Source organism: Myxine glutinosa, chromosome 11 (genome assembly GCF_964187855.1).
Source record: "Myxine glutinosa chromosome 11, kmMyxGlut1.1, whole genome shotgun sequence".
Classification (NCBI taxonomy): Eukaryota; Metazoa; Chordata; class Myxini; order Myxiniformes; family Myxinidae; genus Myxine; species Myxine glutinosa.
In genome coordinates, this window is record NC_136271.1 from 67,972,209 (window position 1) to 67,999,177 (window position 26,969).

Sequence of the window (26,969 nt, forward strand, 5' to 3'; positions counted from 1 at the left end):
GCAAGAGTCTAGCGGAAACCATCATGAAAGGAGAATTCCAAATCCCCAGCTGTTTGCCTAAAAATCGCGAAAAATGTCGAGAGGGGCACAATGTATTCGGGTTAAAGCAAAATGTTCACATGCAGTAAAACTATTCAAAATTCCAGCCCATGGGTTGAATTGCGAGTTGACAATCTTATCTCATTAGTGCCCTTTCCCATTTTGTAACCACCTTGAGTTGCCAATTGGTACCAGTACTAATTGAGTACCAGTTCACTGGTAATTCCCTGTGTGTCGCAAGAGGCAACTTTTTATTATTATTGTTATTATTATTTTTAGCTGCGACGAGCAGCTCTATGAGAGGACCGCGTTGTTGTTCTTGTTGTTGGGGTGCCTTTTTGAATAGCGCATGCGCATACACTCGGACGTGCGTTGGTATGAGGTAAGAACATCGCGGACTAAAATCGCGATTTGTTTGAAGAATCCAGAATAAATTTAGCAACAAAGACAACATGAATGTTTTCATATCAATCTCGTTTCACAGAACTTGACACAAATTCGGTGTAATTATTGAATAGCGCATGTGCATACACTCGGACTTCCCCTACTGACCAAGCCCGTTTCAAATTATCCCTCTGCCACCCAGAATTAACATTAATAAATAACATTAATGAATTAACATCAACAGAAATAACATTCACGTCCATACATTATATGTAATCAGTTGATGAAGCATGTTGCGTCGCAAAACAAAGGACAAGACCAGAACTGAAAGACAAAAAGACGCGAGTGCATGCGTATAATTTAATGACTGGTCGAATTTGGTAGCGCATATTGCAACGGATATCCTCATGATTCTACACGTCGCAGCTGGTGACCACACTGTGGTCATTTTTCTCTTGTTTGTATACAAGATCGAGGCTCATGAAAGAACTAACATTAATCACACAAAAAATCAAACAGACACATAAAACACAAAATAAGGGGAGCTGTAGACAAGATGGGGAGAGAGGGGGAAGCACATAAGTACAACATTTGAGAGCAGGGACATCGGGAGATCTGTGGGAGGGAGAGGGCTTGGGGGGAGGAGGCGTGGGAAGGAGGGGGGGACTAGCAGGGTTGGTGGCTGGAAGGGCATCCGGCCATAAAACATTGCTTCAAAAAGGGGACGACTGTGCCCGAAAAAGGCCAACCCCTGCTGTGCGGGGAAAAATGGCCTCGAAAGGTGGTTCTTGAGTTGCGAATTGGCAGATCCATGAGGCTGCTGTAAATGAATGAAAGAATGAAAAAGTGAGACATTAGCTTGATTGTGTGAAGCAAATCATTCTGCACGAGACTGGTGAGCTTCATGACGAGGTATCAAAGGTTTCAAAATCAAAAGAAAATTCTGATTCGTTCATTAAATTTTGTCGATTATAAGAAGACCGTCCTTTCAGGTATATTATATATTTTTTGTGAATCTAGAAACGTAGCTGAAAGTGTAAGGACACATAAACTTTAAATTACCAACATAAGACTTTGCATATAAAAAGGAGGTGTCAATACAAATAACCATTGTCAGCAAGTATTCATGTTTCTCATATGTTTTTACACCATTTGTACAGAGGTGGCTACAGAATCTTGTTCTCAGATTGAACCTTTACTCCCCACGGCGTATCTAACTTTGCTTTATACTCGACTCTCACTGTATGACAGAACTCGAACTCGATTCTCTCGAAGACAAAGGAGCAAATGAAGGCGTACCGCAACGAGTGTTTGCACACGATGAGCACCACACCATACCCACGGTCAGGTATGTCTGCACATAACTCCATTTCATGACATTTCCATGACAGCCCAGAAATGTATTGATTACTCTTAAGTGACTTATTATTGGTCTAAATATATTACCAATTGCATTTTATGAATTCAGAAACTTCTGCTGAATGTAATTAACAAAACAAATTGAAACTGATGATGGAACTTCATTATCATGTAGTTGGGAAATTTGACTTCAACTCCAAAAATGACAACATTCTATTTCTAGTTGTACGTCTAGCTGCATTGATCGTTTTTCCAATTCCACTTTTCTTGCCCACCATCTCCCCCATCACTCGTTTATCTCTCCCTGCCCGTTTCAATTAACATTTTGCAAACAATTTCGTTGAGTTTTACGCATTTCTATTTTGGAAACCAACGTGTGGATTTTTCCAGCCATTTCCTGTGACTGTCCTTTACCTATGACACCCCTAGGGCCATTTTGCAATCGCACATTTGAAAACTTCATCTGCTGGCCAGACGGCTTTCCTGGACAGATGGTGAACGTCAACTGTCCATGGTACATTCCTAAAACACCCAGAGGTTCGTCCCCGTACTCTCAATCTTTCCTTGTTAGGATTTGCTCATTTGCTAATTAAACTTAAGATTTTGATGCAAAGACGCTTTCAGCAGCCAGGCTCATTTCCCTAGCAGGTTTTTGAGTTGTCACGCAAGAGGATAGGAATGAAATGAGGTTGGCTTGAAATCTTAGGTCCTAGACATTTCAGTAGTTTCCAAGGAAGGAGCTGCGCTCTCTTAAGCAAACCCAGCCTGAAGTCCAAAAATGCATACAAAGTAAAGTGGGGTCAAATTGTTTCCCACATTATCATCATCACAGGAGCCATGCAGTTTGATGAGTATCTGCTGCTGATAATCCCACATCTCTCGGATGGATTGTGTCACATAATTTGAAGAATAATCAAAATAATAATCATAACTTGTTGTCATTGGCAATTTAAATGTATTTAGCTTGCAAGCAGCACTATTGTACATGCTTTTTTTTTGCAACTCTTTAAATGTTTAAAGCCAGGAAAATGTACTACTAATGCCAATTCAGTGGAATAAAAATGTGAAAGTGTTCCACATGGAAATAAATGTCAAGATTCTGGAATGCAGGGCCAGAAAATTGGCAATATTAATTCTTATTTATACGCAATTGACTCCCTTCCCTGTCTTGCTTTTGCAAATGTTTTGACGCTGAGGTTTTGAATCCCTGATATGCAGAAGGGATTTTCTTTTAGTTATGTTGGAGCTTATGAAAACAAAAACAGAAATTACAATAATAATGTGATTGGTAATGTTTATGAGCTTTTCTTAATTGTTTTGCCTCCTTTGGTTGTTGGAATTTAGCCATTTTTAAATGAAAATGATGCGCAATCATATCAACAGCAAATTATATATTATTGTTGCGGATATGGGATTTGGCCTCCATCCATATCCGCTTGTAAATATTCCCCTATTTCCCCAATACTCCCCAACTATCCCCAATCCCCCATTCCCTAGTCCCATTGTCTGTAAACAACACTCTGTAGAACCGACCTTCCCCTTTTTCCCCCATTAAATGTCGTACCCAGGTTCACCGCATCTCACGTAGACAACTATAGGACATCTTGCTAGTTATTCTTAGTCTATGTCAGTTAAGGACTCGTTTCCATTAATTCTGACTCTTCGTTGCACCAGAATGTGATTGTATGGCACCAGTAGTAAGTTTAGGACCTCCCAATACCTCCCCACAATCTCATCTCCGCATCCTCCCATCTTCCTCATGAAACTACAACAACAACAACAACTACAACAACAGCGGGGGTGGCGCGGCGGCGGCGCGGGGAGTGTGCGTCCTCACTCCGGCTTGGTTAGCCGCCATTGCCCATGTGCTCCGACGGGGTTACCACACAGGGGCTGACTGTCAGCTCCTCGTCAAGGGCGGAGCCCGGTAACCCCCCCGCACCCAATAAGAAGCGGCGGACCGATTCCATCTGGGGCGGAGCTAACGAGCCGAGGGCGTGTCACTCCCCGCTGGATATACGTAGCCACTTACCGGAGGTGACGTCAGATGCGCCTCAGCTACGAAGGAGAAACAGACGCTACCTCCAGCACGACGATACCTCCCCGCATATCTGGACCGGACCGTGTGGATCCTGTCCCTGAGCCAAGGTGCACCTTGAGCCATCGATTCTGCCCTTCCTTGCCATCAATCCCTGTGTGAGTCAGTCTTGTCCCGTTTGTCTGTGGTCTGTCGGGAATTAGATAAGACCGTGTATAAGTGCCCACCTTTCTGTGCTGTACCTCTTGTGCCGTGTAATCTAAAACGTTCTGCATATCCCATATTATATCCTCCTCCGGAGGTCTTGAGAACTGTACCCCTGGTGTCGTGTCATTTAACCCAGCCGTTGTGTCCTTTCCTTCATTGATCTAGCGTAGCGCGATTCGGCCAACGTTCGAGTATAATCGGGTAACTTGTGCGAACACGGCGGCCATTCCGCTCAGCCCAGCATAACATCTTAATAAGTCGTGTCCGTAACAATTGGTTGTCAGGAGTTGGATTCGGACCTGGGACTAAATTCATTTAGCCCAAATTTTGGAACACCAATTGTACTATTAGAGTAACAATTGGTGTCGGGAAGTGGGATCGGTCCCGGAGCGCGTTTCACGCGCTCGAAATTATAACAGCGAAATTTAATTGTGTTTTACAAAAAAAAAAAAAAACTCGAATTTTGAAAGTCACGCTATGGCAGACCAAGACGGCTGGGTTCCGGTAGAGGAGAGTGAGGCAGGGTCGATCCAGGACCAAATTGAGGGACATGAGGAGAGCGAAGCAGTGAGGGTAGCAGGGTCGCAAAATGGCGTCGTCGCGCACGAGGTTGCGGGCGCGCAAAATGGCGCCTCGCACATGGCCACGGCGACCGCGCCCGCGACCGTGGTAGCGCCACTGGTAGATTTGGACCTTTTTTTCATACAAATGAAGGCCCTTATGGCCCAGAATAGTGAGCAAATGAGGGCTGATAGTAAGCGATTGGGTGAGCGATTGGAGGGCCAAATGGGGGTAATGAGGGACGAAGCGAGGGCTCAGAGTGAGCAATTGGGGGTAATGGGAAACCAAGTGGGGGTAATGGGAAACCAAATGGGGGTAATGGGAAACCAAATGGGGGTAATGGGGAACCGGATGGATGCTCAGGGTGAGCGATTGGAGGGCCAAATGGGGGTAATGAGGGACGAAGCGAGGGGTACCGGTGAGGGATTAGACAAGAAATTAGAGGGGTTAGACAATGGGATAGAAGGGGTGAAACATGGGTTAATGGGGGTGGAAAATAGAATGGCTGCCCAGGAGAATCAGATAGAGGGAGTGAAAAATGGATTAGAGGGGTTAGAAAACAGTATGGAAGGCAAATTGAGGGACATGAGGGACCAAGCGGAAAGGGAAGTTAAACAAATGGGGCAGCAGATAGAGGGGGTCAGAATGGGGGTAGAAACTAAACTGGATGCTCACAGGGAGGAAATGGAGCAGATGAGGGTGGCATCTGGGCAGGAGATGCAAGTGATGGGAGAGGAGATCAGAAGAGGTGTGAGTGAGGAGGTCGGAGGAGTGCGCGAGGAGGTGAGGCACTGTAAGGAGCACATGGAGAAGGAGGTGAGAAAGGGGACTGTAAAGTTACAAGGGGGCATAGAGGACCTGACGCAGGAGGTGGAACAGCTGATGGTGGGACAGACTGAGTTAGTGGAGCAGGTACAAAGGAACACTGCGGTACTAGGAGGGTTAAAAGCGACACAGAAAGAACTAAAAGACGACTTGATAGCGACGAAGAGGGAATGTCAGATGGTACGTGAGGGACTGACAACGAGGTTGGACGAGGTGACAGAGGTAATGGAGACGAAGGACCGGCAGGTGAGGACGCACATGGAAACGGTCAAGGTAGCCTTAGAGGATGAGCTTGAGGAGACGTACCGGGACATAAAAGAGGTGAAGCAGAAATTAGAAGAAGTGGAAGAAGGGGTGAGCGAAATTAAGAAGCGACGGAGAGAGGATAAGAAAGAGATAAAAGAGGAGGTAAAAGAATTGGTCCAAAGTCTGTGTTTGGATCGTGATGATGTGCTCATTAACAGGATGAGGGATTCGCAGGTGATGGAGGAGAAGCGAAGAGGAAGAGGACCCGGTGTAAGTGGTGACCAATATGGTCGTGCGTATGATGCGCCAGGGGATTTAATGAGCTTGGGGGTCGAGATGGACCCGGGTGTTCGTGAGAGGCCGTTGGTGAAGTGTGCGACAGGTCTGGTGTGCGAAAAAGGAGGTGTGCGAGAAAGTCCGACTCTGGGGTTTGTGAGGAAAAAGTGCGTGCCAAGGAGTGAGGGTGCTGTCGAGAGTGAGTCGGTCGTAGCGCGTGTGCGAGGGAGCACATGGAAGCGCGGTGTGGTAAGTGTTACAGAGGGTGTGACGGGAGAGTGTGCGCAAGAGTGTGCGCGAGAAAGGTGTGTGACGGACAGGTGCATGGGGAAAGAGTGCGCTGTCAAAGGCAAGGAAGAATGCACGCCTGTGGTGAGTGTTACAGAGGGTGTGACGGGAGAGTGTGCGCAAGAGTGTGCGCGAGAGAGGTGTGTAACGGACGGGTGCATGAGGAAAGAGTGCGCTGTCAAGAGTAAGGGTGAGTGCGCTGTCAAGAATGGAGGTGAGAGTAGTGAGAGTGACAAGGAGCGTGAGTTGGTTGTGACAGGTGAGCGAGGATGTACACCTGGAATGGAAGGATGCACACCTGGAATGGTAGAGCGTGAGTGGGAATGCACGCTGGAATTGGTAGTGAGGCACGTGGTTGGGTGTGCGAGTGAGAGCACACCTGTGATTGTCACAGAGGAGGTGACCGAGGAGGGGGCGCGAAGAGGTGTGTTGGTGAGGTGTGCGAGCGACGAATGTGTGCCAAGGTGTTCGGTGGTCAGGTGTGTGACCAAGTCGGTGAGCGGAATGAGGGTACCTGGGTGTGTTAGAGAAGGTACGACGAGGAGCATGGAAACGGCTGCATGTATGGGCACGAAAGGGGTAGCGTATGCTTGTAAGCATCCAGGTGAGGCATCGACGGTAACCGGGTTAGAGGTTAGGTCGACTTTTAGCCGAAGCGGGCCCTCGGTGCGTGCCGGGCTTCGCGTGCCGCGAGAACCAGCGGGGATCCGAGCCACGGCGGGTTCGAAAGGACCGCCGTGCGCGATCCACGCTGGGCCTCGTGTGGAACGGCCGCGTCCGGGCTCCACTAGGCGGAGCGGGCAGCCCGATAGGAAGGGTCGTCATGGCGACCACTTTCTGTTGAGACGTGCCGGCAGGTCGAGGTCGGGACATTGGATGGCTCCACGCCAAGGTGGTGCGTGGGGTCTCGGGCCGGGTAAGCCCCCGTCCCTGCCCCGAATGCGGGACGTATCCAGCCGCTGGCACCAAACAACCCGCATTCATTGCTCGGCTTTACGAAGCCGGGCTTTGGACAGGAATTGGCGCACCGAGAGGCATTAGTGAGTAGACTGTGTGATGAGGTTAGTGTTTTGGACCCAAAATTAGAAAAAAAACAAAATTTGATGATTGGCAAAGGATTGGCAGTAATGATTGGCAGATGATGGGTAGTGAGTGGCAAATTTTTGATTTGTTGAAATTTGATGTGCAAAATTGGTAGTGGGAGATGCCCGATGTGGTGGGATGGCAACTCTGTCATCCCTCACAAAGATGGGGCAAAGGAGCAATAGATTATGGGGTGTATGGCAGTGAAAACTAGCCCGGGTGGGTTAGGATATTGATAGGGACCTAGAAGATGACAGTAGGTAACGTTAAGTTTAGTTAGTGACTGATACCTGTAGAGGGGACGCAGGCAGATTAGTGTGGATTATAATGACGAGGGAGCGAAATAGTTTAAAGGGACGACTGGGAAGCGCAAGTTTCAGAGGGGAGTAGTTAGATGAGATGATGCTGTGTGAGAGCTGGACAGGTGTGTAGAGCAGTGTATGAGTAGTGAGTGTTGTGGATCAGCGCGAATGCGCTTGGGGAGAGAAGGGTGCAGGTGGCACCAGGTGTGAGAGCACAGGTGTGCAAGTGCAGGTGTGTGGAATACATGGAGTGAGAATGGTGGAAATTGTGGAGTGGAGTGGATGGTGCGAAGGTGTGAATGGGGGAAGAGTGGACCCCCATCACGGATACCCGGGGCGGGTAGTGTAAGTGTTAGGTAGAGGGTATAGGTAAATTGTGGTTGGATATTGGCATTTGTGGTGCGGTTGCAGAATGGTGTTGTGGATGGGTGCATTAGTGTTGTGGAAATGGCTGGGCGTGTAGCCTGTTAGTATGTGTAGTTGGTTTGGGCACTCCACCACTGTGAGGATGTCGGCCAGGTGAGGCCGCAGGTGGGCTCTGGGAGCCGGTAGAGTTGTGGATGGGGCCCGAGGATCCGCAGGACGGACCCGGGTAGCCCAGTGCCAGAGAGGGCACCGAGTGGGGAGAGCGCCAGAGGGCCTTCCCCGGGTAGTTAGGTTAGGGTAAGGAGCAGGTAAGCTCGGAGGCAACTGCAGTGGTGGAGGTGTGCAGGTGGGTAGACCTGCTGGGAGAGCTACACGTCGCGGCCCAGAAATTGTGCGAGGGCACCGGGAGATGAATCGGGGGAGTGAGACCCCAAATTGAAAAGCACCACAGTTTGGTCAATGGGAATTGGTTTTTAGAACCCATAGTGTAAGAGGGCCAATGGTTTGGCAGGAGAAAGACCCCGGGTAATGTAAAGTTGTTAAAGTCATTTAGGAAACTAGGGCATGCCCGTACTATATATATATCTAAAATTATATCCCCCCCCTCTATTTACATGAAATGGTTTGGTCCAGCGAACGGCTTGCGTGAACGGAAAGCGAACGGCTTGCGAGTACGGTGACAATCCCCCCCCTCTATTTACATGAAATGGTTTGGTCCAAAGCGAACGGCTTGCGGAGTTTGGTAAATAAATCGCCATAGCTCGGTAACTACTTCTCCGATTAATATGAAACCTTGAAAAGGCACATCCTCGGGTCCCCAGCAATATACCTGGCAAGTTTCAAGTATATCGGACCCGTGGTTGTCGAGAAACAGCGGTCACAGACAAACGACACACACACACACACACACACACACACACACACACACACACACACACACACACACAGACACACACACAGAGATTACTGGAATTATAGATAGATAGTTAGGATTGATGAACCTGTCGCACCATACGCAGCCACTTACCTGAGGTGATGATGATGACTCCACACCTGTGTTTTCTTTGTTCTGTGTGCAGGAAATGAGAATTGCTGTGTGGATTTGTGAGACGCATCACGACGTGGATGAGACATTGGGGTGATTCCATTTCTCCCTCCTTAGGAGGGACTGATGATGAATTGGTGATGGCAAATTTTGATGAGAGTTGGAGATGGCAAATTTTGATGAGAGTTGGAAATGGCAAATTTGATTGGTTAGGAGGGAGAGAAGACGAATTTGGTTTATGGGAGGAACAGGGAAGACAGTAGGGACGTTGTTGATTTGTAAAATAGATGTTTATGGGTAGTGTTGTGTTGTGTGGATACAGTAAGGGGTAAGGGAGGGGCAATGTAGGTTACCTGGTGGGGGGGGGGGTGGGGCGTACGGTAGGAACGTACCTGTCTCACCTGGTTCCCATGTGCCCCCAGTGTGCATTACCTTATATTGCATGCACTTTTGCGCCCTTACCACCTTACTCACTTGTCTTCTTCTTTTGTCTCCCACCTCCGAGGATCTGGCTTTGGGGCAGAGAGAGAGGAGAGAGAGGTGGTGGCTCCGCAGTTGTGGGCCTGTACTTTCGCTGCTTGCTGCCGGGATCGATACACCATATGGACCGCAATTTTTGTGGCCGCCCACCATGGACCACAGTTCTCTTGCGGGCAAGCACCACCCGTGGATGGACCCCTGGGTCAACGTGGCACCTACGCCATACAGGTGAACCACTTTTAGTTGGCCCCCTGATGGCCACAATAAAGAAATGGACGCGGTTGGCGCCTTTCTTTATTTTTGAAAGAAGCCAGAAGGCCAAGTGCACCACATGAAGGCAAGACCAGCGGCAGAACATCGGCCGGCTGCGACACCACCGGTGATTTATGAACATTTTATTGGTGCACCGGATGGTGCTGACTGTGTTAAGGGGTGGTGCTTTTGGTGCTTGGATGGGGTGCTCTGCACATTATTAAAGGCCGTAGGGCCACAGAGCACTCGTGGGTTGGTGTATCGATGCTGGCATGCGTGCTCTCTCTATGCATAACATCTGCATGTGTTCCTCCAAAAACAGGTCCTGGATCGTAGTGTAAATATCAGTGTAGTCTGGTGTAAATAATGCTCCCTACCGGCTGTATGTTTAGTTTGAGGATTCTTTCCGCGATTCGGTTATCCTGTGGGTGTGTTTCTGTGAGGAGAAGGGTGCAACGTCGCAGGGGGACATATTTACTCATTTGTGAACATCTGTAAAACTGTCGCACTCAGGGTTGAGTTAATAGTAGAGGGAACTACATCTGAGTGCCACACTAAAGTAGGTAAAAATTTATCGGGTCGGGACGCCCCGAGGTAGAGAAGGGTGCAATGTTGCGGATATGGGATTTGGCCTCCATCCATATCCGCTTGTAAATATTCCCCTATTTCCCCAATACTCCCCAACTATCCCCAATCCCCCATTCCCTAGTCCCATTGTCTGTAAACAACACTCTGTAGAACCGACCTTCCCCTTTTTCCCCCATTAAATGTCATACCCAGGTTCACCGCATCTCACGTAGACAACTATAGGACATCTTGCTAGTTATTCTTAGTCTATGTCAGTTAAGGACTCGTTTCCATTAATTCTGACTCTTCGTTGCACCAGAATGTGATTGTATGGCACCAGTAGTAAGTTTAGGACCTCCCAATACCTCCCCACAATCTCATCTCCGCATCCTCCCATCTTCCTCATGAAACTACAACAACAACAACAACTACAACAACAGCGGGGGCGGCGCGGCGGCGGCGCGGGGAGTGTGCGTCCTCACTCCGGCTTGGTTAGTCGCCATTGCCCATGTGCTCCGACGGGGTTACCACACAGGGGCTGACTGTCAGCTCCTCGTCAAGGGCGGAGCCCGGTAACCCCCCCCGCACCCAATAAGAAGCGGCGGACCGATTCCATCTGGGGCGGAGCTAACGAGCCGAGGGCGTGTCACTCCCCGCTGGATATACGCAGCCACTTACCGGAGGTGACGTCAGATGCGCCTCAGCTACGAAGGAGAAACAGACGCCACCTCCAGCGCGACGATACCTCCCCGCATATCTGGACCGGACCGTGTGGATCCTGTCCCTGAGCCAAGGTGCACCTTGAGCCATCGATTCTGCCCTTCCTTGCCATCAATCCCTGTGTGAGTCAGTCTTGTCCCGTTTGTCTGTGGTCTGTCGGGGATTAAGATAAGACCGTGTATAAGTGCCCACCTTTCTGTGCTGTACCTTTTGTGCCATGTAATCTAAAACGTTCTGCATATCCCATATTATATCCTCCTCCGGAGGTCTTGAGAACTGTACCCCTGGTGTCGTGTCATTTAACCCAGCCGTTGTGTCCTTTCCTTCATTGATCTAGCGTAGCGCGATTCGGCCAACGTTCGAGTATAATTGGGTAACTTGTGCGAACACGGCGGCCATTCCGCTCGGCCCAGCATAACATCTTAATAAGTCGTGTCCGTAACATTATTTTATGATTCACAATCCTTAGGACTTTTGTTCTGATAGAAAGACAAAAAGGATTTGAGAGGACAAGGATGTGGGGAGGTGGCATGGGGGAGATAAGGGAATGGGAATGGGAGGGAGTGACAATCCAGGTTTTAATGGCTTAAAGTTGTTACAGGTACAGGTGCCCAGGTGCCCATACTTGCAAATGTATGCGGAGTCTGTATGCTGTGCAACATTAGCAGCTGATGTGATTGCGTCAATGGTTGGACGAATGTGGTGTGTGGTCAAGCACAACCTCTGGTCCCCTACCCACCTGGCGGTTTGTCAGGGTGGTTAGAATCCCACTCTTGACAAGTGTTTTGATCGCGGGATCTTAAGCACCCCAACGAACCACCAGACGGGTGGGCGAGGAGATCGAGGTTGCAGTGTATGCCCGTAATTTGGTGCAAGTCGCCAGAGGTTTAGGAACCACGCGTTGTTGGTGAATTTCCCTGGCAAAATGGCCGAGGCGACCGTGACAGGCATCCCGCTTCGAATATGTCACCTAAAATGCGCTAGTTCCAATTTACTTGTGTACGGGATTAAAGCCAATTGGACTGTACTCTACAGAGCCCCAGATCCCGATACAGAGAAAATTGGGATTTTAAGGGTTGTAGGAAAAGAATTCCAGAGGTTTACCGCTGTTTATGCAGCGTCTTTCACATAACCTTATTTAACACGTTACATTAGTGATTCATGCCTGTTCTTTGTGTCCTTAAAACAGTCAGTTTCATGTTTGGAATGACCAACTTTGTTTGACTGCCAGATGCCAATTGGAATTCTGTTGTTCCTTGATCACAAACTGATGTTTGCAGGCAGTAGGACGGACAGACAGACAGACAGACAGACATGTGAATCAATTGCTTAACCCTGCTTTTTGCTTCGCTTGTGTGCGATAATTACCATTACTAATGCAGAATATTCAGTTGTCACACCTTTCTGTGTTATACTAACTGTCTTCGTAACTCACTGCACGGGCTAAATAACCATTATAAAGGAGTATGGTGTGTATTTGGCAGAAGTAATCAAATGCAGGACCCGGTTCACATTAACAGTTAAAGGCCAAGTGCCACCACTTCTTGTATGCAATATGGCTTCATACCCCTCTGTTTTTAGCCGGACATTCATCCTGCTGAATTGTGCAATTTGCAAACTAAAAAAACATAAACATTTGATGTTTAGGATGAGGTAGACTTGGAAGCTAAGATTCGAGATGAATTGTGTGGAGTCATTTGAAGGCAAACGCAGATTGCACCGTACTTGTGAGCCATTGTATGTTGTACTACGAGTATATTCTCGAATCTGGTATGTCTAACAACCTGAGTTGTTAGGGTTAGGGTTAGGGTTAGTTGTTAGGGTTAGGGTTTGGGTTTGGGTTTGGGTTTGGGTTCGTGTTTGGGTTAGGGTTAGGGTTAGGTAGGGTTAGATAACGAGTGTTAAAGCAACAATACAGTCATCCTCGACTGCAGATGTGGAAGCTTTTTGTTGTGCAGGTGGCGGACCCGTTTTGCTTTTGGCGTATGCATTGCCTGGATTATTGAATCCAAAGTAGATTTGTTGATCTGTTTATAGTTGCACCGCTAACCATTGAGAGAGATGGATTGAGATAGATCATCACTGCCTCAGGATAGGAGACCAAAGTCTTATTAGCTGGATTTCTTCCTCCAAGATTTGTCAGCGTTTGTGAATTTGTGCCCATGGTTCCTCGAGGGGCTTCATTTTAGAAGTGGCTCTTGAACTAGAATTTGATTGTAAGTTATTTCATTCAGGCAAGGTAGGTCTCGACATATTTGTGATCATAAAACGGTGTTCAAATCCCTCAGATTCTTCATCATTTTCTCTAAGACTTGAGATGTTACAACAAATTAATTAATAACTTGGGGTCAGGTATAGCTTTCAGGTGGATGGGTTTATCAATCATGTGTGTGCACCTAATTTATGCCATGATGCAGATGATACGACACTACAGATCTTAGTTGCTTTATTCATTATTTTAAAAGGTTTTGCGAATCAGTTTTAAACTGCTATGTCTGCTTTCTATTACTTTATGGGCAGAAAGTGTACATCCTCTTGAATCACGTTTACCTGTGGGTTAGTCATTTCCCAGGCAATGCATATATGCGGAGAACGCAGTTTAATAAAAACGAGTGTTCAGCTGATGGATATTGAGTGATCCTGAGCACATTGAGCGAAATTGATTTGAAACGTGATTTGCTATTTTAATTATGTTGGAACATTTTAGTACATTCACTCCATTCGTTTACCTTGTTGAGAAATGCAATGCTTAGTTCCTGTTACGTTAATCCTATAATGCCATGCTATGTTGTTTTTGCATGGAAATTTATTATTAATTGTTTTGTTTTTTCCCTTTCCTGAGTTAGTGTAATTTTAAACAATTAAAACTTCTTAAGACAGATTTACGTGAGTTTATCATTTCAGTTTGCTGATGCTTCCGTGCCAAACCTGATCTGCAATCGATCATTCCATTGGCTACTATCATGCTGCAATATAAATATGGCGTATGTGTTGGTAGGTTTCATCTACCCGTCCGAGAGCATTTGACCAAGGAAGCTGAAACATTCAGGAATGGATGAGGACACCTTGAAGTTGAGCCTGTGCAAGTTTTGTTTGATTCCATCAAGTTAAAAAAAGAAAAAAAGAAATTCACCCATCTTGGCATTTTCCCTTTTGGGGATGAGCGGATTGTAATTGCAATTACCTGAGCTATATAACCACAATTTTACTATAATTCCCCAAATGTTCGTCCGTCCGTCTGTCCGTCCGTCTGTCTGTCTGTCCGTCCGTCCGTTCCCAGGTACCGCAAAAACAGCTGAACTGATCGCAACGATATTTTGGGTGGGTAATCCTGCGACCCCCTGGAGTAAAATAGGCTATATTGTTTTTCCAATTTCAGCTTTGGTCTCCAGCATTTTCAGGTTTAGACTCCCGCCTAACGTTATTGTCCCAGGTACCGCAAAAACGGCTGAACTGATCGCAACGATATTTTGGGTGGGTAATCCTGCGACCCCCTGGAGTAAAATAAGCTATATTGTTTTTCAAATTTCAGCTTTGGTCTCCAGCATTTTCAGGTTTGGACTCTCACATAACATTATTGTCCCGGGTACCGCAAAAACGGAAGCAACGATACACCTCCATGCCCGTGGGATTCCCACGGGTGACCCCACTAGTGATATATAATAAGCGATACGCATGTTTTTGCTTCATGTTTTTATGTTTTTGCATGACAACCTGGGTTTTTATCCTCACGCTTTTCCAATGATTAATAATTATCCCCATGCTTATTATAATCGGCTCCGCTTGCCTGTCCGTCCGTTCATCACGCTATCCCCTCCTAAATGGGTATGCAGAAATTCACCAAACTTGGTAGTTATGATCATCACATGTCATGAAGATGCAAGAGCAGTATCATTTTTGGCCCTGACCTCTGGGGTGGGGTCAAATACCAAAAAATGCAATTGCGGGCGCATTTTAAAACTTTTTAAAATGAAACTTTGTATATGCAATCAACTTTGGGGATGCATGAAAAATGCAACGATTTTTTGAATGCGACCCCCGGTTCATGTCCCAGGAGGACTTGGGGTCACTGGGGTCAAAACATGACACAAAAAAAATTGAACTCAAAATTTGATATTGGGCCATGCGTTCCTGGTTGAACCTTTTGCCATGCTTCAACATTGCTTCAGGTGGGAAGTTTGGGGATTTGCGGTTTTGTTTTCATTGTGTTAGTGGCAGGCAGGTTAATGGCAGGCAGGTGAGCGGCAGGCAGGTTAGTGGCAGGCAGGTTAGTGGCAGGCAGGTGAGCGGCAGGCAGGTTAGTGGCAGGCAGGTTAGTGGCAGGCAGGTTAGTGGCAGGCAGGTTAGTGGCAGGCAGGTTAGTGGCAGGCAGGTTAGTGGCAGGCAGGTTAGTGGCAGGCAGGTTAGTGGCAGGCAGGTTAGTGGCAGTCAGTTGAGTGGCAGGCAGGTGAGTGGCAGGCAGGTGAGTGGCAGGCAGTTAGTGGCAGGCAGGTTAGTGGCAGGCAGGTTAGTGGCAGGCAGGTGAGTGGCAGGCAGGTGAGTGGCAGGCAGTTAGTGGCAGGCAGGTGAGTGGCAGGCAGGTTAGTGGCCGGCAGGTTAGTGTCAGGCAGGTGAGTGGCAGGCAAGTTAGTGGCAGGGAGGTTAGTGGCAGGAAGGTTAGTAGCAGGCAGGTGAGTGGCAGGCAGGTGAGTGGCAGGCAGTTAGTGGCAGGCAGGTTAGTGGCAGGCAGGTTAGTGGCAGGCAGGTGAGCGGCAGGCAGGTTAGTGGCAGGCAGGTTAGTGGCAGGCAGGTTAGTGGCAGGCAGGTTAGTGGCAGGCAGGTTAGTGGCAGGCAGGTTAGTGGCAGGCAGGTTAGTGGCAGGCAGGTTAGTGGCAGGCAGGTTAGTGGCAGTCAGTTGAGTGGCAGGCAGGTGAGTGGCAGGCAGGTGAGTGGCAGGCAGTTAGTGGCAGGCAGGTTAGTGGCAGGCAGGTTAGTGGCAGGCAGGTGAGTGGCAGGCAGGTGAGTGGCAGGCAGTTAGTGGCAGGCAGGTGAGTGGCAGGCAGGTTAGTGGCCGGCAGGTTAGTGTCAGGCAGGTGAGTGGCAGGCAAGTTAGTGGCAGGAAGGTTAGTGGCAGGAAGGTTAGTAGCAGGCAGGTGAGTGGCAGGCAGGTGAGTGGCAGGCAGTTAGTGGCAGGCAGGTGAGTGGCAGGCAGGTGAGTGGCAGGCAGTTAGTGGCAGGCAGGTTAGTGGCAGGCAGGTGAGTGGCAGGCAGGTTAGTGGCCGGCAGGTTAGTGGCAGGCAGGTGAGTGGCAGGCAAGTTAGTGGCAGGAAGGTTAGTGGCAGGAAGGTTAGTGGCAGGCAGGTGAGTGGCAGGCAGTTAGTGGCAGGCAGGTGAGTGGCAGGTAGGTGAGTGGCAGGCAGGTGAGTGGCAGGCAGGTTAGTGGCAGGCAGGTTAGTGTCAGGTAGGTAAGTGGCAGGCATGTTAGTGGCAGGAAGGTTAGTGGCAGGAAGGTTAGTGGCAGGAAGGTTAGTGGCAGGAAGGTTAGTGGCAGGCAGGCTAGTGGCAGGCAAGTTAGTGGCAGGCAGTTAGTGGCAGGCAGGTTAGTGGCAGGCAGGTTTGTGGCAGGAAGGTTAGTGGCAGGCAGGTTAGTGGCAGGAAGGTTAGTGGCAGGCAGGTTAGTGGCAGGCAAGTTAGTGGCAGGCAGGTTAGTGGCAGGCAGGTTAGTGGCAGGAAGGTTAGTGGCAGGCAGGTTAGTTGCAGGCAGGTTAGTGGCAGGCAGGTTAGTGGCAGGCAGGTTAGTTGCAGGCAGGTTAGTGGCAGGCAGGTTAGTGGCAGGCAGGTTAGTGGCAGGCAGGTGAGTGGCAGGCAGTTAGTGGCAGGCAGGTTAGAGGCAGGCAGGTTAGTGGCAGGCAGGTTAGTGGCAGGCAGGTTAGTGCAGGCAGGTGAGTGGCAGGCAGGTTAGTGGCAGGCAGGTGAGTGGCAGGCAGGTTAGTGGCAGGCAGGTTAGCGGCAGGCAGGTGAGTGGCAGGCAGGTTAGTGGCAGGCAGGTTAGCGGCAGGCAGGTTAGCGGCAGGCAGGTTAGCGGCAGGCAGGTTAGCGGCAGGCAGGTTAGCGGCAGGCAGGTTAGTGGCAGGCATTTCCTGTTGGTCAGGATGCTTGTAGCAATAGCTGGTGTGGCATTGCTTCCTGGTACCGACTCCAGTGATGGGATCTGATCTCGACTTAATGTTTTGTAGGGTTTGACGAGTTCACCCTGGGGAAGAGCTGTGGCCCCCTGTTGTTTTGGGAACCTACTCCTATTGATAAATGGTCCAATTGTATGGCAATGCATTCTGACCCCGTTGGGGTTAGAATGTGTATGTTTGATTGACCATGTACTTCAGCCTTTGGGCAGAGGTGTGTGTGTGTGTGTGTGTATGTATATGTGTGTGTGTGTGTGTGTGTGTGTGTGTGTGTGTGTGTATATATATATATATATCTGTGTGTGTGTGTGTGTGTGTGTGTATATATGTGTGTGTGTGTATATATGTGTGTGTGTGTATATATGTGTGTGTGTGTGTGTGTGTGTGTGTGTGTGTATATATGTATGTGTGTGTGTGTGTGTGTGTGTGTGTGTGTGTATGTATATGTGTGTGTGTGTGTGTGTGTTTGTGTATATATATATATGTGTGTGTGTGTGTATGTGTGTGTGTGTGTGTGTGTGTGTATATGTGTGTGTGTGTGTGTGTGTGTGTGTGCATATATATATATATATATATATATGTATGTATGTATGTATGTATGTGTGTGTGTGTGTGCGTGTATGTGTGTGTGTGTGTGTGTGTGTGTGTGTACATATATATATATATATATATATATATATATATATATATATATATATATATATATATATATATGTATATATATATTGTTGCGGATATGGGATTTGGCCTCCATCCATATCCGCTTGTAAATATTCCCCTATTTCCCCAATACTTCCCAACTATCCCCAATCCCCCATTCCCTAGTCCCATTTTCTGTAAACAACACTCTGTAGAACCGACCTTCCCCTATTTCCCCCCTTAAATGTCGTGCCCAGGTTCACCGCATCTCACGTAGACAACTTTCGGACATCTTGCTAGTTATTCTTAGTCTATGTCAGTTAAGGACTCGTTTCCATTAATTCTGACTCTTCGTTGCACCAGAATGTGATTGTATGGCACCATTAGTAAGTTTAGGACCTCCCAATACCTCCCCGCATCTCTTCCTCATGGAACAACAACACCAACAACAACAACAGCGGCGGCGGCGCGGGGAGTGCGCGTCCTCACTCCGGCTTGGTTAGCCGCCATTGACCATGTGCTCCGACGGGGTTACCACGCAGGGGCTCGCTGTCAGCTCCTCGTCAAGGGCGGAGCCCGGTAACCCCCCCCGCACCCAATAGGAGCGGCGGACCGATTCCATCTGGGGCGGAGCTAACGAGCCGAGGGCGTGTCACTCCCCGCTGAGCATGCGCAGGACGTGGGAGGTGACGTCAGATGCGCCCACACCACGGAGAGAGAAGACGCCACCTCGAAGCGCTGAATACCTCCCCGCATCTCTGGACTGGACCGAGCTGTATCCTGTCCCTGAGCCAAGGTGCACCTTGAGCCATCGAATGCCTGCCCTTCCTTGCCATCAATCCCTGTGTAAGTCAGTCTTGTCCCGTTTGTCTGTGGTCTGTCGGGGCTAAGATAAGACTGTGTCTAAGTGCCCATCTTTCTGTGCTTTACCTCTGTACCGTGTAATCTACCCGTTTCTGCATCACCAATATTATATCCTCCTCCGGAGGTCTTGAGAACTGTACCCCTTGTGTAGTGTCATTTAACCCAGCCGTTGTGTCCTTTCCATCATTGATTTAGCATAGCGCGACTTAGTCAACGTTCGAGTGGAATCGGGTAAACTGTGCGAACACGGCGGCCATTCCGCTCGGCCCATCATAACATCTTAATAAGTCGTGTCCGTAACAATTGGTGTCGGGAGGTGGGATTGAACCCGAAGCGCGCTTCACGCGCTCGAAATTATTAACGGCGAAATTTGATTTTGTTTTACAAAAATAAAAACCCGAATTTTGAAGGTCGCGCTATGGCAGATCAAGACGGCTGGGTTCCGGTAGAGGAGAGTGAGGCAGGTTCGATCCAGGACCAAATAGAGGGACAAGAGGAGAGCGAAGCAGTGAGGGTGGCAGGTTCGCAAAATAGCGTCGTCGCGCACGAGGTTACGGGCGCGCAAAATGGCGCCTCGCACATGGCCACGGCGACCGCGCCCGCGACCATAGTAGCGCCGCTGGTAGATTTGAACCTTTTTTTAATACAAATGAAGGCCCTTATGGCCCAGAATAGCGAGAAATTGAGGGAGGACATGGGGTCCAATAGCGAGAAATTGAGGGAGGACATGGGGTCCAATAGCGAGAAATTGAGGGAGGACATGGGGGCCCAGATCGGAGGGTTAGGGAGTAGAATAGAGGGATTAGGAAACAAATTTGAGGGATTAGACAATAGATTAGGGGAAATACAGGAGGGGTTAATGGGGGTAGAAAACAGAATGGCCGCTCAAGAGAATCAAATGGAAGGGATGCAAAAGGGGTTAGAGAAGTTAGAAAACAGTATGGAAGGCAAATTGAGGGACATGAGGGACCAAGCGGAAAGGGAAGTTAAACAAATGGGGCAGCAGATAGAGGGGGTCAGAATGGGGGTAGAAACTAAATTGGATGCTCACAGGGAGGAAATGGAGCAGATGAGGGTGGCATCTGGGCAGGAGATGCAAGTGATGGGAGAAGAGATCAGAAGAGGGGTGAGTGAGGAGGTCGGAGGAGTGCGCGAGGAGGTGAGGCACTGTAAGGAGCGCATGGAGAAGGAGGTGAGAAAGGGGACTGTAAAATTGCAAGGTGGTATAGAGGAGTTGACGCTGGGAGTAGAACAACTGACAGTGGGACAAAAGGAGTTGGGGGACCAGGTAAAGAAGAACACAGCGGTAATAGAGGGTTTAAAATCGACACAGAAGGAGATGAAAAAGGACGCAGGGGTAATTAAAAAAGAGTGTCAGACGGTACATGAGGACCTGACGAGGAAAATGAACAAAGTGGTAGAGGTGATGGAGGTTAAAGAGCGGGAGGTGCGGGAGCACATAGAAAAAAATAAAGTGGAGTTAGAGGAAGAACTTAAAGGGGCGCACGAGGAGATGAAGGAGGTGAAGCAGAAATTAGAAGAAGTGGAAGAAGGGGTGAGCGAAATTAAGAAGCGACGGAGAGAGGATAAGAAAGAGATAAAGGAGGAAGTAAAAGAATTGGTCCAAAGTCTGTGTTCGGATCGTGATGATGTGCTCATTAACCGGATGAGGGATTCGCAGGTGATGGAGGAAAAGCGAAGAGGAAGAGGACCCGGTGTAAGTGGTGACCAATATGGTCGTGCGTATAATGCGCCAGGTGATTTAAGAAGCTTGGGGGTCGAGATGGACCCGGGTGTTCGTGAGAGGCCGTTGGTGAAGTGTGCGACAGGTCTGGTGTGCGAAAAAGGAGGTGTGCGAGAAAGTCCGACTCTGGGGCGTGTGAGGAAAAAGTGCGTGCCAAGGAGTGAGGGTGCTGTCGAGAGTGAGTCGGTCGTAGCGCGTGTGCGAGGGAGCACATGGAAGCGCGTAGTGAGGAGTGTTACGGAGGGTGTAAAGGGAGAATGCACGCCTGTGGTGAGTGTTACAGAGGGTGTAACGGGAGAGTGTGCGCGAGAAAGGTGTGTAACGGACGGGTGCATGAGGAAAGAGTGCGCTGTCAAGAGTGGAGGTGAGAGTAGTACGAGTGGCACAGAGCGTGAGTTGGTTGTGACAGGTGAGCGAGGATGTACACCTGGAATGGAAGGATGCACACCTGGAATGGTAGAGCGTGTGTGGGAATGCACACTTGAGTTGGTCGTGAGGCACGTGGTTGGGTGTGCGAGTAAGAGCACACCTGTGATTGTCACAGAGGAGGTGACCGAGGAAGGGGCGCGAAGAGGTGTGTTGGTGAGGTGTGCGAGTGACGAATGTGTGCCAAAGTGTTCGGTGGTCAGGTGTGTGACCAAGGCTGTGAGTGGAATGAGTGTACCTGGGTGTGTTAGAGAAGGTATGACGAGGAGCATGGAAACGGCTGGATGTATGAGCAAGAAAGGGGTAGCGTATGCTTGTAAGCATGCAGGTGAAGCATCGACGGTAACCGGGTTAGAGGTTAGAACGACTTATAGCCGAATCGGGCCCTCGGTGCGCGTCGGGCAGCTTCGCGTGCCGCGAGGACCAGCGGGGATCCGAACCACGGCGGTTTCGAAAGAACCGCCGTACGCGATCCACGCTGTGCCTCGCTTGGAACGGCCGCGTCCGGGCTCCACTAGGCGGAGCGGGCAGCCCGATAGGAAGGGTCGTCATGGCGACCACTTTCTATTGAGACGTGCCGGCAGGTCGAGATCGGGACATTGGATGGCTCCACGCCGAGGTGGTGCGTGGGATCTCGGCCCGGGTAAGCCCCCGTCCCTGCCACGAATGCGGGACGTATCCAGCCGCTGGCACAAAACAACCCGTATTCATTGCTCGGCTGTACGAAGCCGAGCTTTAGAAGGGAATTGGCGCACCGAGAGGATGTAATAAGTAGACGGGTGATGATGATAGTAGTGATTTGATACGAAATTTATAATAGTGGGTAGAATTGGCAGTAAATGGAAAATTTTTGAATTGGTTGGAATATGGACGAACAAAATTTATAGTGAGAGACCCCCGATGTGGTGGGATGGCAAATCCACCATCCCTCACAGGGAAGATGGGGCAAATGCGCTATAGTTTATGGGGTTGATGGCAGTGAAAACTAGCCTGGGTGGGTTAGGATATATCGTGTGTAGGGATCTAGCGAAGATGACATTAGGTAACGTTAAGGTTTAGTTAGTGACTGATACCTGTAGTGGGGACGCAGGTAGTTTAGTGTGGATGATAATGACGAGGGAGCGCAATAGTTTAAAGGGACGACTGGGAAGCGCAAGTTTCAGAGGGGAGTAGTTAGGTGAGATGATGCTGTGTGAGAACTGGACAGGTGTGTGGAGCAGTGAGTGTTGTGGATCAGCGCGAATGCGCTTGGGGAGAGAAGGGTGCAGGCGGCACCAAGTATGAGTGCACAGGTGTGCAAGTACAGGGGTGTGGAGTACATGGAGTATTGGAATGAGTGGTGTGGAGAGAGTTGGAGTATGTGGTACGGAGTGGTGTGCATGGTGCGAAGGTGTGAATGGGGGAAGAGTGGACCCCCATCACGGATACCCGGGGCGGGTAGTGTAAGTGTTAGGTAGAGGGTATAGGTAAATTGTGGATGGATATTGGCATCTGTGGTGCGAGTGGAAGAATGATATTTGGATGGGTGCATTAGTGTTGTGGAAATGGCTGGGCGTGTAGCCTGTTAGTGTGTGTAGTTGGTTTGGGCACTCCACCACTGTGAGGATGTCGGCCAGGTGAGGCCGCAGGTGGGCTCTGGGAGCCGGTAGAGTTGTGGATGGGGCCCGAGGATCCGGAGGACGGACCCGGGTAGCCCAGTGCCAGAGAGGGCACCGAGTGGGGAGAGCGCCAGAGGGCCTTCCCCAGGTAGATAGGTTAGGGTAAGGAGCAGGTAAGCTCGGAGGCAACTGCAGTGGTGGAGGTGTGCAGGTGGGTAGACCTGCTGGGAGAGTTACACGTCGCAGCCCAGAAATTGTGCGAGGGCACCGGGAGATATCGGGGGAGTGAGACCCCAAATTGAGAGGCACCACAGGTTGGTCAATGGGAATTGGTTTTTAGAACCCATAGTGTAAGTTGGCCAATGGATTGGCAGGGAAAGACCCCGGGTAATGTAAAGTTGTTAAAGTCATTTCGGAAATAGTTAGGATTGATGAACCTGTCGCACCATACGCAGCCACTTACCTGAGGTGATGATGATGACTCCACACCTGTGTTTTCTTTGTTTTGTGTTGCAGGAAATGAGAATTGCTGTGTGGATTTGTGAGACGCATCACGACGTGGATGAGACATTGGGGTGATTCCATCTCTCCCTCCTTAGGAGGGACTGATGATGAATTGGTGATGGCAAATTTTGATGTTGAGTTGGAGATGGCAAATTTTGATGGGAGTTGGAAATGGCAAATTTGATTGGTTAGGAGGGAGAGAAGACGAATTTGGTTTATGGGAGGAACGGGGAAGACAGTAGGGACGTTTGTTGATTTGTAAAGTAGATGTTTATGGGTAGTGTTGTGTTTTGTGGATACAGTAAGGGGTAAGGGAGGGGCAATGTAGGTTACCTGGTGGGGGGGGGGGGGGGGGGGGCGTACGGTAGGAACGTACCTGTCTCACCTGGTTCCCATGTGCCCCTAGTGTGCATCACCTTGTATTGCGTGCACTTTTGCGCCCTTACCACCTTACTCAATTGTCTTCTTTTGTCTCCCACCTCCGAGGATCTGGCTTTGGGGCAGAGAGAGAGGAGAGAGAGGTGCGGGCTCTGCAGTTGTGGGCCTGTACTTTCGCTGCTTGCTGCCTGGATCGATACACCATATGGACCGCAATTTTTGTGGCCACCCACCATGGACCGCAGTTCTTTTGCGGGCAAGCACCACCCGTTGATGGACCTATGGGTCAACGTGGCACCTATGCCATACAGGTGAACCATTTATAGTTGGCCCCCTGAAGGCCACAATTTAGAAATGGACGCGGTTGGCGCCTTTCTTTATTTCTAGGGAAGCCAGAACACCAAGTGGGCTCGAAGGCAAGACCAGCGGCAGAACATCGGCCGGCTGCGACACCACCGGTGATTAATGAACACTTTATTGGTGCACCGGATGGTGCTGACTGTATGTATGGGGTGGTGCTTTTGGTGCTTGGATGGGGTGCTCTGCACATTATTAAAGGCCGTAGGGCCACAGAGCACTCGTGGGTTGGTGTATCGATGCTGGCATGCGTGCTCTCTCTATGCATAACATCTGCATGTGTTCCTCCAAAAACAGGTCCTGGATCGTAGTGTAAATATCAGTGTAGTCTTGTGTAAATAATGCTCCCTACCGGCTGTATGTTTAGTTTGAGGATTCTTTCCGCGATTCGGTTATCCTGTGGGTGTGTTTCTGTGAGGAGAAGGGTGCAACGTCGCAGGGGGACATATTTACTCATTTGTGAACATCTGTAAAACTGTCGCACTCAGGGTTGAGTTAATAGTAGAGGGAACTACATCTGAGTGCCACACTAAAGTAGGTAAAAATTTATCGGGTCGGGACGCCCCGAGGTAGAGAAGGGTGCAATGTTGCGGATATGGGATTTGGCCTCCATCCATATCCGCTTGTAAATATTCCCCTATTTCCCCAATACTTCCCAACTATCCCCAATCCCCCATTCCCTAGTCCCATTTTCTGTAAACAACACTCTGTAGAACCGACCTTCCCCTATTTCCCCCCTTAAATGTCGTGCCCAGGTTCACCGCATCTCACGTAGACAACTTTCGGACATCTTGCTAGTTATTCTTAGTCTATGTCAGTTAAGGACTCGTTTCCATTAATTCTGACTCTTCGTTGCACCAGAATGTGATTGTATGGCACCATTAGTAAGTTTAGGACCTCCCAATACCTCCCCGCATCTCTTCCTCATGGAACAACAACACCAACAACAACAACAGCGGCGGCGGCGCGGAGAGTGCGCGTCCTCACTCCGGCTTGGTTAGCCGCCATTGACCATGTGCTCCGACGGGGTTACCACGCAGGGGCTCGCTGTCAGCTCCTCGTCAAGGGCGGAGCCCGGTAACCCCCCGCACCCAATAGGAGCGGCGGACCGATTCCATCTGGGGCGGAGCTAACGAGCCGAGGGCGTGTCACTCCCCGCTGGACATGCGCAGGAAGACCGAGGTGACGTGAGATGCGCCTCAGCTTGAAGAGAAACGGACGCCACCTCCAGCGCGACGATACCTACCCGCATCTTTGGACCGGACCAGGTCGATTCTGCCCCTGAGCCAAGGTGCACCTTGAGCCATCGACTACCTGCCCTTCCTTGCCATCAATCCCTGTGTGAGTCAGTCTTGTCCCATTTGTCTGTGGTCTGTCGGGGCTAAGATAAGACCGTGTCTAAGTGCCCACCTTTCTGTGCTGTACCTCTTGTGCCGTGTAATCTAAACGTTCTGCATACCCCATATTATATCCTCCTCCGGAGGTCTTGAGAACTGTACCCCTGGTGTCGTGTCATTTAACCCAGCCGTTGTGTCCTTTCCTTCATTGATTTAGCATAGCGCGATTCGGCCAACGTTCGAGTGTAATCGGGTAACTTGTGCGAACACGGCGGCCATTCCGCTCGGCCCATCATAACATCTAAGTCGTGTCCGTAACAATATACTGTATATATATATATATATATATATATATATATATATATATGTGTGTGTGTGTGTGTGTGTGTGTCTGTGTGTGTGTGTGTGTGTGTGTGTGTGTGTGTGTGTATGTGTGTGTGTGTGTATATATATATATATATATATATATATATATATGTATGTATGTATGTATGTGTGTGTGTGTGTGTGTGTGTGTGTATGTATGTGTGTGTGTGTGTGTGTGTGTGTATATATATCTATATGTGTGTGTGTGTGTGTGTGTGTGTGTGTGTGTGTGTGTGTGTGTGTGTGTGTGTGTGTGTGTGTGTGTGTGTGTGTGTGTGTATATATATCTATCTTCTATATATATAAAAGAAAGTTTTTGTTTGTTTGTCTGCACGCGCTAATCTCCTGAACGGTGAAAGATTGGAGGAAACCTCTCATACAAAAAATGTCTGGACGGGCCCCGGGAAGGTTATTGGCTAGGTTGCGAGGCCGGTCGAGGTTCGGCCTCACAGGAGCCAACAGGGAGGGTGCATCCAATATGGAGTAGGACTTTGATGGATGGAAATTCGTCTCCATCAACTGCGCAGAAACAATCCATGAATGTGCTTGGAAGCGTGTTGTTGGGCTTCCTTCTCCAAAACACCTGCCAGTCTCTAAGCTCATTTATCAGTCCAGCTGGATGTTCCATGTCGTTTTTCCAACGCAACACCTTCTGATGTAGGGCTGGAATGTCCCAGGTATCGACGATTATTGCAGCTGGCATCAGCAGAAACAGATCACTACCTTCCCGATTTTCAGCACAGAATCGGGTGTCTATTTCCTGGCTGAGGTGGTCGAGAAATGGAATGCACATGTTTCTGAGGTAGAAGAGCAAGGGAGTATCATCACCTGTGTTTTACCAAAGTTTGTTCCTGGCATTTAAAAAATCGGGGTCTAAGGTGGTCTATGGGGGGCTTGCCCCCCAAAATAGGTATTTGCTTTCTTCTCTGAAACTACACACACAATTTGGATGAAACGTCACTACAGCCTTCATCATCCATGATGTACCAAAGTTTGTTCAAGGCATTGGATAAATTGGAGTCTGAGGAGGAACACGGAGTGGGAGGGGGGAGTGGGTAGCCCCCCAAAATTGGTATTTTTTTGTTTGTTTGTTTAAAGTCTTATGATTATGTTCGTATGATTCCACATGCTGCCCTGTCTTCTCACAACCATTGAAATGGGTTTAAAATACTGTTGTGGATCTCCGCGCCGGCCTTTTCCCCTTACCAAGGGGGGATTAGTCCCCTTGTCTTTGACTAGCCGACGGGACTCGGGACCGATGACGTCTTTCCCGGACAGCGCGAAGTAGGGTCGTAGGACTAATCACTATTACCTAATTACTCGCGCTGACTGGAAACGAGGAAATAAGCCCTCCCGAATCACGGGTGTTGGTGGAAACGCCGAGCGGTAGCGAACCCGTGACCCGAGCCGTTATCAATGACTAAAACCCGATCCAAGCGGTTCGTAATCGTGCCACACTTACCCAATGGAGGAAATCACGGAAACGGTCGAATTTGGAAGAAAGGAATAACACGATTTATTTACACTTTGTACAATAATCAGAAGAAGAATAAACAG

General features: G+C 49.1%; 1 protein-coding gene across 5 annotated transcripts in view; it reads left to right on the forward strand.

Moving 5' to 3' along the window:
* Window positions 1-26,969, forward strand: part of LOC137436743 (glucagon-like peptide 1 receptor) — a 131,284-nt gene that overhangs the window by 19,450 nt on the left and 84,865 nt on the right. For all 5 annotated transcript variants that reach the window (XM_068130795.2, XM_068130794.2, XM_068130797.2 and 2 more), the window contains exons 3-4: window positions 1,675-1,771; window positions 2,212-2,319. In XM_068130795.2, the coding sequence (XP_067986896.1) occupies window positions 1,675-1,771; window positions 2,212-2,319 (205 nt within the window). The remainder of the gene's footprint in view (window positions 1-1,674; window positions 1,772-2,211; window positions 2,320-26,969) is intronic.